Consider the following 15,237-nt stretch of genomic DNA (forward strand, 5'->3'; position numbering starts at 1 on the left):
GGTAATTATTTGTGTTGTCGTTATCTGCTTTGACACAGCATATAACATAGAGCTATATTTTCAGTATACAACTTTTTACATTCCGTCTCCATGATTTTATATTCATTCCTCATTGCTTCATGGATCTGCACCATTTATAGTCATAAGTTATTATGGGGTCTATTTACTAAGCAGTGTTAGTAAACAGAGTGGAAAGTGATAAGGTGCCAGTCAATCAGCTCCTAACTGTCATTTTTCAAACACAGCCTGTGAGATGGCAGTTAGGAGCTGACTGGCTGGCGCCTTATCACTTTTCACTCTGTCTCCTAACACTGCTTAATAAATAGACAACTATATGAGAAATCTGTTCCTACCACGACAAAACTGAATGACCTGCTCAGTAGCATTGGAGATAAAACTGGCCAATCTGGCTTTATACCTGGGTGACAGGCAGCGAGTGCCTGTAACAAATCTATCGGTCAGCCCTCCTGCCTTGTGACGAGTGAAGTTAGGGCGCCATGGACCAGCACCTTTTTGGCCAATATGTGCAAGTATTTGTCATATGTTCCCAAAGCAGGAGATCGTCCCACTTCAGAGGCTGAAAGATGTGGAAACCCAGTTGAAGTCCAGAGTAAAATTCCGCGATGCCGTAAAGTCAATTCAGAAAAAGTCATACGTGAGTTGTTTATTTTTGTTTTTTTTTTCCCATTATTATATTTCCATATGTCATATTTTTTTTCCCCCTGAAAACATTACCGGACGGGTGAAAATTGTCAGATATTCATCTGTATGATCATAACCATTTTCTATAGGTTATAAAGTATATAATCATTTCTACTATTGAGCATCTCAGTTAAATGACTTTAATCCTGAATAATCCTTATCTGGTAAAAAAGTAAAATATTATTTTTATTTATATAACGCTTGTCACACCATAGGATCCAAAGCACTTTCTATGTGTGTAATACAGGGGAGTCTGTTTATGAAGATTTCTAGAGAGGAGTTGAAGAGTAGGAGACACAAAAATTAAAGTTGGGTTCCGAATGAAGTATAGTGGATTCTATGTTGCAATAATACGATTTTAATTGTGAATTCTCTAAGGAGCCGTCAGTTAATTACAAAACAGTAATTACTGGCATTAGTATACGGCACACAGAAAAACATATTCGGGGGTTGTCCATTTGTTTACAATTCACTTTGATCCCGTGTTCTGAAGGCCAGGGAATAGTAGAGTCCTATATTTTATTTCCTTGGGCGGTTTTATGCAGAATCTATTGTAATGGTTTTATTGCAGGTCCCGGGTGGATTGCCCACAGCTGAAGAAGCCTTCAACTTTTTCACTTGTAGCTTTGATCCAAAGCCAGATGAAGCACAAAGCAAAGAGGAGGGAGAAGGAGCTGGTACTAGGGCTGATCAAGACCAGGCAGAGGATGGAGAAGAAAGAACGGTGTGTGTGTATATATAAATTATATCATTGTAATAGCAACACCCCCACTTATCGCCTGCCCATGATAAAGCAAGTAAATAGCAACCAAACCTTGTAGTACTTATACCAATATCACCACGGCTCGCTCACTAGAACAGTGTTCTGCCATCCTATCTAGAGTTCCTGGTTTGACAGCAGAAGATATGACCATCTCACAGCATGAGAGTTTATCTGGCTCAGGAACTTGCATGGATCAAATGCTTAGCACTATTAGTGATTGCTCTCTGGATGGTAGGTGTCTTCTGCATAACCTTCAGCAATCCAGGCATCTGCCCCCTTTTTAGATATGGACAGAGGAGCAGGGAGACTCAATGATCCTGTGTTCCACCTCATCTCAGTGCACACATTAGTCAATGACATCCTCATTGCACTGAAGGTTAAGTTGTCCGAGGACATGGATCATTCGTCCCACTTGCTGTTGCACCAGAATATAGCACACATCATTTTTCCTTCATATTACTTTCTTAAATTGGTAATGGAGAAGTGGGTGTCCCTAGACAGACAATTCCCATCTCCATAGTGTGTCTCTATCTTTAACCCTTATTCCCAGAAAGAGATGGGTTTGAAGGAGGCTGTAATGGGGAATGCCCCGATATTTAATGAGAGGCAATTGTTGCATTGAAGAATACTGCGTCCATAAGGTCTTCACTGATATATATCTTGAAGGTCTCTTTAAGAGTCTCTTTGTAATGATGGTATCGACTTTCAGGCAAGCTTATATATCGCTCACTGAAGGGAATGATAATGGATCTTTGCATCTGTTAGAGTGACTCCAGAATGGTACTTCAAGTGTGCATATCATACAATGGACAGTCTTCTTGCAGGGGTGGTAACATTTGATTCAGGGAAGCCAGATGTGTGATCTTGACCAAGCATTGTGGTAGCAAGCAGATCCCAATAGCAAAATATCATTGTCCTAGCCTTTATGTTAAAGGGCAGAACTGGGCAAGACTAGTAAAGTTGCTGCTGGAGGGAAAGTATCCCCAGGATGGGTACAAACAGCAAGGACTGCCCAGGTTTTGTCTATTTATGCAGTTCTCATCGTTGGACCTACCCGCCAATAGACCTGTTCAGAGAGCTCTGAGGCAATGTAGAAGTCTTACTTGGCAGTTAAGCGGCTAAAGTCCTGTAGCGCTTTAATAATACAGCATGACTGTACCAGGAGATAAGAGACGGACCTGGTGGGAGCTAGGCTCCTTCGATTTCCACAGCCGGAAGCCTCAGTCACAGGGTCCTCAAGGTGTTTCATTAAGGGCATTGCAATTCCCTCAATGCTCCAAAGTGCAAGAAGGTCCTTCTCCAAGTGTTGCTGCAGGCAAAATCCTAAAATATAGACAAACTCTGGGCCTGATTCAGAGCCGGACGCTATTTGCGCTCGCTCGTTCAGAAAAAGGGACCGGCTATTTAAATTGAGCGCTCGCTCTTTGCGGTCTGTTAACGCCTCTATGTCTGAGCGAGCGAATGAAACATGCGCTCGCTATTTTGTAAAGACGCCCCCTGCCGCTCGCATCCTACATCATCTCCGCTATTTATTAGATTAATCGAGTACATCGAAAGGCATCTGAACTGCTCGCAGTGCTTGTGGGTGGATTTTCCTACCGCAATCATGCGAACAGCTTAGGCTAAGAGACAACCAAGTGACGTGGCCGATGACGCTGCTTTGTTAATTATGCACACCCTTAAAACGCCCGTTTTGACCGTTTGGCACGCCTGCATTCGGATCTCCACTCCCCGTTTTCAATCATCCTGTCACTCAAATTAGCAGGCACTCGCTATTTTGCGAGCGCTCGATTTCCAACCGCACTGACTGGTTGGCACATGCGCATTACGACCCATACGCATGCGCAGATGTGCGAACATCGCTCGGAGCGAACGAGCGGCCGCTTACGAGCGGCTCTGAATCAGGCCCTCTGTTTTTGACTTGAATTTTCTAAATTCCTTTCTACTGTCTGGTTGATTCCAGATTTCTTCTTGCAAAGTTCTGGTGGGTCAAGCCGGAGAGGGTGAAAATCCATCCTGGTGGCCCCAGACTGACCCAAGAGGTCATGGTACTGAGATGTCCTCTACCTTGCAGTGGAAAAACTGTGAAAACGTCTGACACAACCATATTAACTTTACTGGGTCCTTTTTTTTTTCCTTCAAAACTTTACATCCTTGGCTTGGACACCATGCCTCTTGAAGTGCTGATCCTCAGGTGGAAGGTTTTTGCAGAAACCGTTGATTGCTACAATGATCAGGCCATCCTCCATTACAGGATCAGTAGCCTTCTTAGGCTTTTGGTTTTTCTAGGATTGGACAGCGGGCTCTTCATTTGCTCCCTTACACATTGTGTCCTCACTTTGTGTCTTTTCTCCAATACTCATACTCCCCTGATCCCAGAAGTGATGCATTTCTCCATGGTGCTTGTCATGTTCAGCACCTTCAGAGTCTCATGTCCATCACAGTTCCCTACTTTGGAATCAAATTGGCAACCTTTTGTTTCAGTCTTTTAAATTTAAAATGGTGCAGCTGCTTGCGGTTTTACTGGTGTTTTAGGTCACGGAGCTTGGTGCTTCATCCCATAATTACCTTTTTTCATCTCTCATGAGGATATAGTTGCCCTATTTGTCATGTATGAAGGATTATGTCAAATTTAAATAACTTTTTGAAGTTCTCAAGAGACCAGCCTGCTCCTGCTCCCATTCTATCCATATGAATTAACACTGTGCTTAGTAAGGTGTGCTCAGTGGTGAATGAGCTGGTTCCAGCCAGTCTCATGGCTCATTCCACTTTAGTATTAGGTCTCTTGGCCAGAATGGCATAGGGCTTCCCGTTAACAGGTTTGCTAGGTGGTGATTCTAGAGGGTAAATGCCTTGGCCTTGGTGGATGCTCCTTTTTTCAGAAAAATCCTGCAGGCTGTAATACGTAAAGAACTTTCCTCAAAGGGACAGAATAATTGATCACTGGAGTCTATAGCAAAATGTGTCAGGGGCCCAGTGATACCATCCTCTCCTCTTGGGTACCCTGCTTTCCTCCACCTCACCTCATGGACTGCATTCCCTGACTTATCGCCCATCCTTGCTGTGATCATTTTATCCTTTGGTGAAACATTTCATAGTGTATACAAAATTCCTTCTATTTTATATATTCAACATTATTATTAGATAGTTAAATAGGCAAAAAGAAAAATAGTGTCAGAGTCTCCTTTAGTAATGTACAAGCTAATAATGTCAAAGTCATCTGAAGTTGGAAACCCCTTTAATATTAGCTAGAGATGCTGTAAGTAATTAGTATTGGAACACAAGCACTGCTGGGTTGTCCAAATAGATTAGGGATTATTGTGCTCCTCATTGTTACCTCATTGAGAGAAAGCATTGCCATTGGTTTTACAAAGTGACATTGTTGCAGGGAGAAGAGGAGTCCTTGGTTCCCGAGGATGATCTGTTCCTCATTGACCAGACATCGCGTGACTTCATAGAACTGATGCCTGCTGAATATGAGGACTACAACAGCCGGCTACAGAAAGAGAGAGACGTTCTCTTTATACCAAGCACCCGACCAGGTAATTGTCTCACTGTAGTGTCTGCTTTTGTGATATAATAATTGTCAGAATTATATAACTTTGGCTTATTAATTAATAGCTGAAGTAACCAGCGTTGCCCGGGTTTAAATCTTCAAGTTATTTTAAGCTTTATTATGTGATGCCATCCAAGTCCATCCAGTGGAAGGCTCAGAACAGGCTCCCTGGGTCAAAGTTCTGCCCGGCGCACACCGCCATGAGGTCCGACCGGGACCCCAACCACTTCATTAGGCATTCCAGACCAATTGCCACCCCTCTGTGAAGATTTTATCCATATCCAACTAGTGGAAGGCCCAGAACTGGCTCCCCAGGTCAAAGTTCTGCCCAGCGTAGGCCACCGGGAGGTCCGACCGAGACCTCAATCCCCTAATATGTCTTCTGGGATCCAATGTTACCACTCTGTGAAGTTTTCGCGAAAATCGTTTAAATTATGGGATGTAGTCCAAATCCATCCAATGGAAGGCCCAGAGCAGGTTCCCTGGGTCAAAGTTCTGCCCGGCGCACACCGCCATGGGGTCCGACCGGGACCCCTAGCACTCCATTAGTTATTCCAGACCAATTGCCACCCCTCTCTGAAGTTTTCATCCAAATCCATTCAGGCTCCTCGGGTCAAAGTTCTTCCCAGCATCCCCGGGTCAGTGTTCTGCCCAGCGTACACCAATGGGAGGTCCGACCAGGACCCTATCCCCCCTAAAACCTGGCCAGGATCCAACTGGACCACCTTGCATTGGTTTCATCCCAATCAGTGCAGGGGTGTTTGATTGCATAACCGGACAGACAGACCAAGAAACAGACAGACCAATGAATTTTATATATAAGATGTTCCCTGAGGTGGAAAATATACATTGATAGTTTTACATTAACAACACAGTTTGCATTTAAAATTGATTCTGTGTCTATGATAAAATGGGACTTTTGTTCTTACATTAATTTCCTTTCTCAAAAGGAATTCTCCATTGTGCACAAGGCTTTACGCTTTCACTACAGCACTAAGGGATCACTGCCTCTAATCCAGTGTGGCTGTAGCATAGTGAGTACTGCAGTAGCTTGCACAGCTTATTTTAATTTCACTTTGCGCATACCTAGAAAGCAAACACACACACACACACATATGCGCAGTGTCTGCCAGCGCTAATTTTGCATATCTCAAACCCTAAAATGAGTGAGTTCAGAGGCTGTAATATAATAAATATGGCCATTAATGGATGTCACTGCTCAGTGTAGTAAGTGCTGGTAATACTGTATGACTGGGGAGGCTATTCTGTAACATATTTATATGATGTTAATCCGTAACATAAGTTTTCATGTTTACGCTTTTGAATAACAGTGCCGTCATCTCAGAAGTTGCCTGAAAACGTGCAACCCAGGTACCTGGAGGATGAGGGTTTGTACGCCGGTGAGAGACCGAAAGTGTCCCGAACCAATCAGAATCTCCTAGAGAATAGGATATTCCGGCAAGTCGAGGTAATATGATCAATGGAACTATCCTACGCCTATACAATGTATACATACAAATAATATATTGTGGGGTTTTTTTTTACGCTGTCATTTTCATCTTTTGTTCTGATACAAGTCAGCGAGCCTTCTTTACTAAGTGCGTTGCTTTACCCAGTGTCCTGCAGCAGTGCACCATATCTGAGTTAGTAGGTTGGTGCAGTGGCGTAACTAGGGCAGGGCGAGCGGGGTTCGTGCCCTGGGCGCCGTTGGACCGGCGGCGCGGGGGGGCGCCGCCGGCCACGGTACCGGCCCGCCCTAGATAGCCAGTGTAGCGCCGACCGCAAGGAGTGCGGTCAGCGCTACACATTTGCACAGGACCGGCGCTAGGCTTCCAGCGCCGGTCCTGTGCTGCACGCCTGAGCCCGTTCCCTCCTCCTGAGCGCTTGCCCAATAGCGCCAGGAGGCGGGCTCAGGCTGTGCATAACACACGCATCGCCGCCAGCGCTGGCGGCGATGCATGTGTTAAACAGCAGCCAATGAGAGTCAGATAGACTCTCATTGACTGCTGCAGCACCCACTGCAAGAGCCAGACCGGCTCCTGCAGTGGGTAATGGGACTGACGTCATGACGTCAGTCCCATAATGCTGAGCGCGCCAGCCCGGGCGGCCTGGAGGGCGGGAGCGGCATCGCGGACAGGAGCAGCGTGGAATCAGGTAAGTATATTTTTATATATATTTATTTATTTTTAAACCTTACCTATCTGCACAACGGGGGAGGGGTTGGCTACTACTGGGGGGGACATCTACTGGGGGTGCCATTGGGAGGACCTCTACTGGGGGGGGACTACCACTGGGGGCATTCTAAAAGGGGCACTGCACTCGGGGGACCACTAATGGGGGCAATAATAGGAAGGGCCACTACAGGGACCACTGGATAGGGGGGGGGGGTCACTACTGGGAGCCTGCATCAGGGGGACCACTACTGGGGGCACTGCATGGGAGGGGGGGAAACCACTGCTGGGGGCACTATATAAGGGGCTTACTGCTAGGGGCACTGCGGGGACCACTACAGGGGGCACTAGATAGGGGGGATTATTACAGGGTGCCTGCATAAGGGGACCACTACTGGGAAAACTGCATGGGGGGAGTACAGTTGGGGGCACTATATAAAAGGGCACTGCATAAGGGGATACCGCTACTGGGAGCACTACATTGTGGGGACTGCTACTGGGGGCACTGCATAAGGGGGAACACTACGTGGGGCACTGCATTTGGCGGGGCCACTACTGGGGGTACTGAGTAAGGGGAACTAATTGGGGGCTGTATAAGAGGGACCACTACTGGGGATACTGTATAAGGGGCACTACTATGGGCCTGCATGAGAGGGACCACAACTGCATACTGGGGGTACTACTGGGGTTAAGGTGCATATGGATAGGAATGTTCAGTTTGAAAATAAAGGGGTGTGTCATGTTGACACGCCCCATTTTTAAGTGACCACGCCCATTTTTTTGACGCGCGCGCACATGAGGGGGGGGGCTCCCTTTTCAAATTTGCCCTGGGCTCCAAATACCCTAGTTACGCCACTGGGTTGGGGGCTTATGTATTAGGTCTTGAGATACTGAAACTTGTGTGATTTTGGCGAGATTGTCATTACATTTCAAGCAGTAACCAGTTATAAGGCAAAACTGGATTTATAACTGATTGCCGCTTTAAAATTAGCTCCAAATTCACCTAAATCACGCATGTTCCTTCCCCTCGGAACGAATTACATAAGCCCCTGGATGTTTTTAATGGGACACATTTTTTTCCACCTTCCAGTTGTTGGAGTAGCGCATTTCTAGGCTTATTTTTCCTATTGTAAAACAAAGCTGCCAATGTATTCGTAGTTGAGCGATTATCGGCCATCTGCACTTGTGCCTGAGTCGCACTGCGCCTGCGTCAACGTCCGTTACCATAAACGCAAGCAGAAAATTTTTACTCGCAAAGTGATTGACAGTCTGGACCGTTTGGGGGAGGTAGCGGGGTGTGCCGGCGAAAACGCAGGTGTCGCCACCATTGTCGGGGCTTGTTGCCTCCTGCGTCTGTGATCCGGTACACACAAAGCATGGCTCCGGTGTCTCGGCTGTTCTGCACGACCATAGTGTTACTCAGGATATCTGTGTAAGCGGTTATGGATTCGTACAGAGTTGCTTAGATTTGGCGATGGCTCCTGTGGGCGTCTCAATACAAGTCCCAGCGTCGGCGACCTTAGCATATTTTCGCGTGTCCTCTGCGTACAAAATGGCGGCAGCGACGGCCAGTGTACTCCTGTGTATCAGGCCCTACGTCATCATCATGGCTGAGCATCTGCAACTTCCTCTTATGTTTTGTTTCTCCCTCACAGGGAAAGGAATGGTTTGGGGAGGATGGAAACATTTTAGCACTGGACAATCCTATAAAACCATCCCCCACGAGACCGCCATTTTTCTCACTGGATGAAGGGGTAGACCCGTCACTGGAGACCATATACATAAAGGTACATTGACTATAAAACATGGTATAATAGTGATGGTTGATGCGTACACACATTGTCATCACCGTATTCCCTCACAGAGGACACATTGCAGCGTCTTCCCGTGTAATTGATCTTCTTTATCTTTCCCCTCCTCCACAACACAGCAGAATTAGCAACAGGGTGGCCAGGGCAGTTGCCCAGGGAAACCCCCCCCCACAGGCCCACAGCCCCCCCCCCCCCCCCACATAGCTGCATCACTAGTTTGGGTTACACTCTGGAACTGGGGTCACTACAGTATGTTTAACACATTTGTGGTGCTGGGGGTATTTAGTCATTACTTTTTATTTTATTTTTTATTAATATCACATGCAATATCATATTGACAATTTTATTAGTAGGGGCCCCACAAGTTATTTGCCCTGGGGCCCCGGCAAACGTTAATCCAGCCTGTTCATACACTTGTTTTACTTTTGGACTACAGAATCAAATATTTTCTATGAAATTACATATCCATTAATAATATATATCTTAATAGTCTATGACAGGGGTGGCCAACCAGTCAGAGGCAAAGAGCCAAGATCATGCGCACACCGAAGGCGTACGTGCAAAAATGTAGGAGCATGTAAAAGCGCATGCACACAATTACCATGGAGGCAACTATTAAAGGGAAAGAAAAAGCCACAGCAATATAAAAAACAATGAAAAGCCACATCCACATAAAATACACTGAATAAGTCACATCCAGAAAAAATACATTGAAAAAACCCCCCAGAAAAACAGATTCACATAATACAATGCAACCCATCCTGGTGTCACTCCAGCCCCTCCATGTGTCACTCCAGCCCCTCCATGTGTCACTCCAGCCCCTCCATGTGTCACTCCAGCCCCTCCATGTGTCACTCCAGCCCCTCCATGTGTCACTCCAGCCCCTCCATGTGTCACTCCAGCCCCTCCATGTGTCACTCCAGCCCCTCCATGTGTCACTCCAGCCCCTCCATGTGTCACTCCAGCCCCTCCATGTGTCATTCCAGCCCCTCCATGTGTCACTCCAGTCCCTCTCATGTGTCACTTCAGCCCCCCATTTGTCACTCTAGCAGCCCATCATGTGTCACAACAGCAGCCCCTCCATGTGTCACTCCAATAACCCCTCGTGTCACTTCAGCAGCCCCTCATGTGTCACTCCAGCCCCCCATTTGTCACTCCAGCAGATACTAATGTGTCACAACAGCAGACCCTCATGTACCACTCCAGACACCCTTCTCTCCCTGGGCCATTCCAGTCCAGCCACCTTCCCCCACACTCCCTCCCACTCCAGCCCCCCCCCCCCCCCCCCCTACATGCCACAAATAAAATGAAAAAAAAAAAACAAGTAAAAAAAACCCACAGCTCTTATCCTGTTGCATGACTTCACCACATCGCACATACATACCTCCTGAGCGGAGCAGACTGCTGCAACAAAGGACGAGCCTCCTATGAACAATTGCGTGCCTGTCAGAGGAGGCAGTCAATGTCAGTCAGGGGGTTCGGCAGGGGAGGCGCATCAGAGCAACGGAAGAGCCGTATGTGGCTCAAGAGCCACAGGTTGGCCACTGCTGCTCTATGACATCCATTCTATATTGGTAGAGGCACCATCGCTGCCCCTCGGCCCCTGCATATTGCTAGAAAACGGGGATGTGTCAGCCCCGTTTTCTCTGCATGCCAAAGCCATTGGCGCAGATTCACTGGCCCCGGCACTGTAGTTTTGCCGAACATCCTGAGTAACCTGATCCAACACTTTATCCACCTCTGACTCAGCCCCTGTATTAGGAAAAGTATAGGCAATAAATGTATGGACTGACACAGCGAGGGAACAGTAGAAGAGCATTTCATATGAAAATAACCCACGCTTATACATAAATAGAGGCATCAAAGTGCCTCAGTGATGTCAGTATTGGCTGCAAACCTATATTAGATCAGCCCAAAATTTGCCTTCCCCTTCTCTGCGTAGGGGAATGGTACACTTTACCTGGTCTTTTTATGCCATTATATACCATACTAGTCAATAAACCCATATGCTGGGTCACCTCGGCCCACCCCCTCCCCACACCAGCCCATCCTCTCTCGGCTGTATTACTTACCCTGCTCCAGGCGCAGAGTAGTTCTCTCCGGGTCTATCCCGGTTCTGCAGTGGAAATCCTTCCATATGCCATGTATTATGGAAAAATTTAATGAAATGTGACATCACTGTATACGTATGAACATAACTTGTGTCCATCCCCCATACATTGGCATAGCTTGTCCCATGGATATTGAAAGATAACCATTTGTAATGTGTGTTTCCTTCACAAAGGCAAACCCAGGCAAGGCATTGAACCATTACACAGAGCTTCAAGGAGAGTTCCAGCTGGATATTGATATCTCCGGGGTCATCTTCAGCCACCATCCCCTTTTCAGCCGAGAGCATGTTCTAGCCTCTAGGCTGTCCCAACTCTATAATCAGCATCTGGAGAGGAAGCAGAAGAACCTATCCAAACTCCTGACGGACAAGGTTTGTGTTTGTATCTGCTGGAGTGATTGCTCTATTACCATATGCAGGTCATGCCAGACACAGGATAGCAAAGCATTCACCGGGTAATAGTGTGAGACATAACTGATGCTGTTGTCAGGCATCTGTGGAGAAATGCTACATTATGCCCTCTAAGAGATTTGTAGGAATACAGTTGTTATCACCTGATAATAATCTAACCTACTACTACCTATATAAAAGATTTACATACAGAGCATGAAGACCAAATGAGCTGAACTTCATATGTAGGAATGTTTGGTTGCCCACTACTGTGATTTGTAATAACGGGGTGACGGGACAAGCCTGCTTGTTGTGACCAGGAACCATAGGCGTGCGCAGAAGCCGGCACAGGGGGTGCCGGCAGCAAGACCTTCCCATCCACCGGGCCATAGACTTTCCCTCCCTCCCTCTGGCATGTAGATTACTCACCTGTTACCACCAATATGTTCTTTGGATTTTAATATAGCTTTAAACATTCTGCACTCTGAAGGCATTTCGTTGCGTTTTTAAAAATGCTAGACGCCCTACAAGCAATCTTTCACGTTTTTGTTATATTAATTTTTTGGGAACACATTGGAAACCGATTTTAAATGCATTTAGGTTAAACAGAGAAATGGGATTAAAATATATATATATTTTTAAATTGCTTGTATAAAAACACATAAGCTACTAAACGCCTTTGCAATCATATTTATACATGAGTTTATGACAAACACACAATCTATAACTTAATAGTCTGCAGCTTGTACCCTTAAGTGTTAGTTTTCATTGATGCAGCAGGAAAAAAAATTAAAAATAATAAAATATCAATTGTAGACTTTAAATAGAACAAAACCAAGCAAAGGAGCGCACTGGCGCCACCACTGGCACATCCGAATAGGCTGTTCAGTGGGTACATATATAAGTGTGTAGAGAGTTATTACGTTACTTTAGTTTGCTTATGTTATGTTTTTCTTGTGTGTCAAGCTGCATGCACTGAGGAATGGTGTGCGGAACAGTTCTGGGGGCGGTCCTGCATACGGTAATAGCACCCTTGCTGGAAAAAGTATCTCTGAATATAAGGCGGAAATCAGGTAAGCGAGTTATGCTATTTCTATTCATTAGTGGCGGGACAAATTGTGCTTTTTCATTTATTATTATTCATTTTTCTTATTTCGGTCTTTTTTAACCATATTTTATTTAAAGAAAAGCTTGGAACCATTAATCGTACCGGATTCAATCTTGTATTCATACTTGCCAACTTTTTTCTGTATCTCTTGGAAGACTTTTTCAGTACCCTCCATGAGATGCAGGTGGCCACTGTGGACGGTGGGGCTAATCGTGTCATTATGGCCTACCACCCACAGTGCAATGTCACAGACAGCAACATCATGCAGAGGAAGCCGGGCCATGTTGATGCGTTTCACCATGAATCGCATCATCCCGATCTACGTTCTGCCCATTTCACTGGGAAGTAGACGGGATGCTGGAGGGTGACCTGCTCTCCCGGTGACCCCAAAATTCATGAGTCTCACATATTATCCAGGAGAGTAGCTAAGTATGCTTAATTGATAAGTTAATAGGACTTCAAAGTGGGCTGGGCTTTAATATAGTACTCTAGCAATACTAAATTCTATATTCTTCTTTTAATCCATGACAATTTGACCAAACAATGTGCATTATTCAAAAAAAAGCAAAATTTAGATTATTTTTTTTTTCTGGTTTTTAATAATTTTTAACAAAACAGAATAATATTTTCATCCTTTCAAAATGTTAAATGAACTTTTACACTCTGTACAATTGTACTTTAACAGTATCTGGCTTTCACTGACCATCAAAATAGTTTCTCATGGTGTCATTTTAGAGCCAAGAAAATCCCCTCGTCCCTGCAAAGTGTTTGTCCAATTACCTCATAAAAAGAGTTTCTCTAAAACACCAGGAATGTGGTATATGGAGAAGAAACAGTTTGTCATATTTGGTTTTAAAAGTATTGAAATAAATTAATGTGTTTAAGAGACACCTCTAATTGAAACTAGGGATGTGCAGGCTCGGATAGGTTCAAATGTTCCCGCCAAGTTCGGATTTTTCCCGCCAAAAATCAGGTCTCAGAAAGAGGCAAAACGTAATCTTTCATGGACAAACATTATCTTCCATGGACTTTTGTCCAGGAGTGATAATGTTTGTCAATGAAAGATGACGTTTTGCCTCTCTCTGAGACCTGATTTTTGACGGGAAAAATCCGAACTTGGCAGGAAAATTCAAACCTATCCGAGCCTGCACATCCCTAATTGAAACCATACTATTGTTCATGAATTGTTTATTATAACATTTGAATTCAATATGTTAATATTATCTGTGCTAACATTGCTGGTACTAGCAGTAAAACCGTGCTTTTACACGGACATTTATGTGAGTCCCCTTGGCTCCCGGGAGAGCAGACCATGCTCCCATATCCATCCCACCTCCTAGTCATATTGGCAGGACACTGGGGGTTGGAAAAGGAACATGATGGCGCGTTTCGCCCCGAGCCCATAATGTGCATCTGCATCTTCTCTCTGGGATCTCTCCTGGAGGCGACATAAAAAAAATAAGTAAGTATGAGTTAAACTGGCTGCTGACCTAGGGCTCCATTTATCAAGGAGTTTTAACGGTTTTAAGACTTGTTAGATATTTTAATCCTGTTTCTGATATTTATGAATTATTGCAGCGTGGGTATTCAACTGAGTTCCAGCTGCGTATTTTGTTTTCTTATCTCCATAAATAAAGTATTGCATATTGTATTTATCAGCGAGTGGTATTTGTAATTTAACGCTCAGTGGCTGATTTCGTTCTCACCATGTTACTGCTGATGTTACTTTGCAGTGATGAGCGCTATGGTCCCAGAGGGAAGGCTGTGGCATCCGCGTCCTAACCCACAATACACTGCTGAAGCTCTTCTCCTCACATTCCCCGCCTCCTACTCTCCGCCCCTCCCTCCAGCTTATTGCCCCATCCCTCCAGCTTATTGCCCCCTCCCTCCAGCTCTCCAGAGTCTGCCCTGTCCTATACATTCTGCAGCTACAGTTAGCACAAAAAAACCCCACTGTTTTCTGTTTCACTAACACCACCGCACGCCAGCGAGCATGTCCGTGATGAATACCGGGTGAAAAAAATCAAAATAGTGCGGCAAGCAGAGGATCTATATTGCGCCCAAATAAAACTTGTTACGGAGTTTCTCAATCAGCATGCAAAGTACTAGGATGCAGCCGCCGCAGCTTTTTTTCACCCAAAGTAACATTTTCAGTCTTCGTTGCACCTAGATATACAAGTGTTGCATTTCAAATGAATCGGCGCAGTTTCCTGGTGTGTCTTAGTTGCATCACATTGCGAGTTAGACATTTTCGGCTAAAAAGACGCCCGGCGCTAGCAGAGTCTCATGGGACCTGATGGCTCACTTACGCCAGGTATATCGCGCTGCATGGCGTATTGAGGCTAGATGAGCATAGATACATCTGTAATGATAGCTATAATTAGCCCTTTAACACGTTTTGTTAATATCATTGTTAATATAATTTTACCGACAAACACAGGTTTAACTTTAGAAGGTTTTAAGCCTCATCTTTACTACACATTACTGACACTCATTTTCTAAGGATTATAAATACTAAGCAACATTTTGGGGCTCACGTAGAGTTCAACACATTGTGCACCTAAAATGTGCCTCCCAAAAAGGTGAATTTTTTGCAGGTTGCACATCTGGACATTTCACATGATGA

The 15,237-nt window shown here is 45.1% G+C and overlaps 1 protein-coding gene across 3 annotated transcripts in view; it reads left to right on the plus strand.

Annotated features, from left to right (window-relative positions):
- CC2D2A (coiled-coil and C2 domain containing 2A) overlaps positions 1-15,237 on the plus strand; it is a 121,016-nt gene that overhangs the window by 25,570 nt on the left and 80,209 nt on the right. For 2 of the 3 annotated variants that reach the window (XM_088473872.1, XM_088473873.1), the window contains exons 6-12: positions 554-655; positions 1,274-1,426; positions 4,854-5,007; positions 6,353-6,489; positions 8,848-8,979; positions 11,288-11,485; positions 12,470-12,576. In XM_088473872.1, coding sequence (XP_088329998.1) covers positions 554-655; positions 1,274-1,426; positions 4,854-5,007; positions 6,353-6,489; positions 8,848-8,979; positions 11,288-11,485; positions 12,470-12,576 — 983 coding nt within the window. The remainder of the gene's footprint in view (positions 1-553; positions 656-1,273; positions 1,427-4,853; positions 5,008-6,352; positions 6,490-8,847; positions 8,980-11,287; positions 11,486-12,469; positions 12,577-15,237) is intronic. The other variant, XM_088473874.1, reaches the window with a different exon arrangement.

Source organism: Taudactylus pleione, unplaced genomic scaffold, assembly GCF_031769625.1.
Source record: "Taudactylus pleione unplaced genomic scaffold, aTauple2 ptg000143l, whole genome shotgun sequence".
NCBI classification, from domain to species: domain Eukaryota; kingdom Metazoa; phylum Chordata; class Amphibia; order Anura; family Myobatrachidae; genus Taudactylus; species Taudactylus pleione.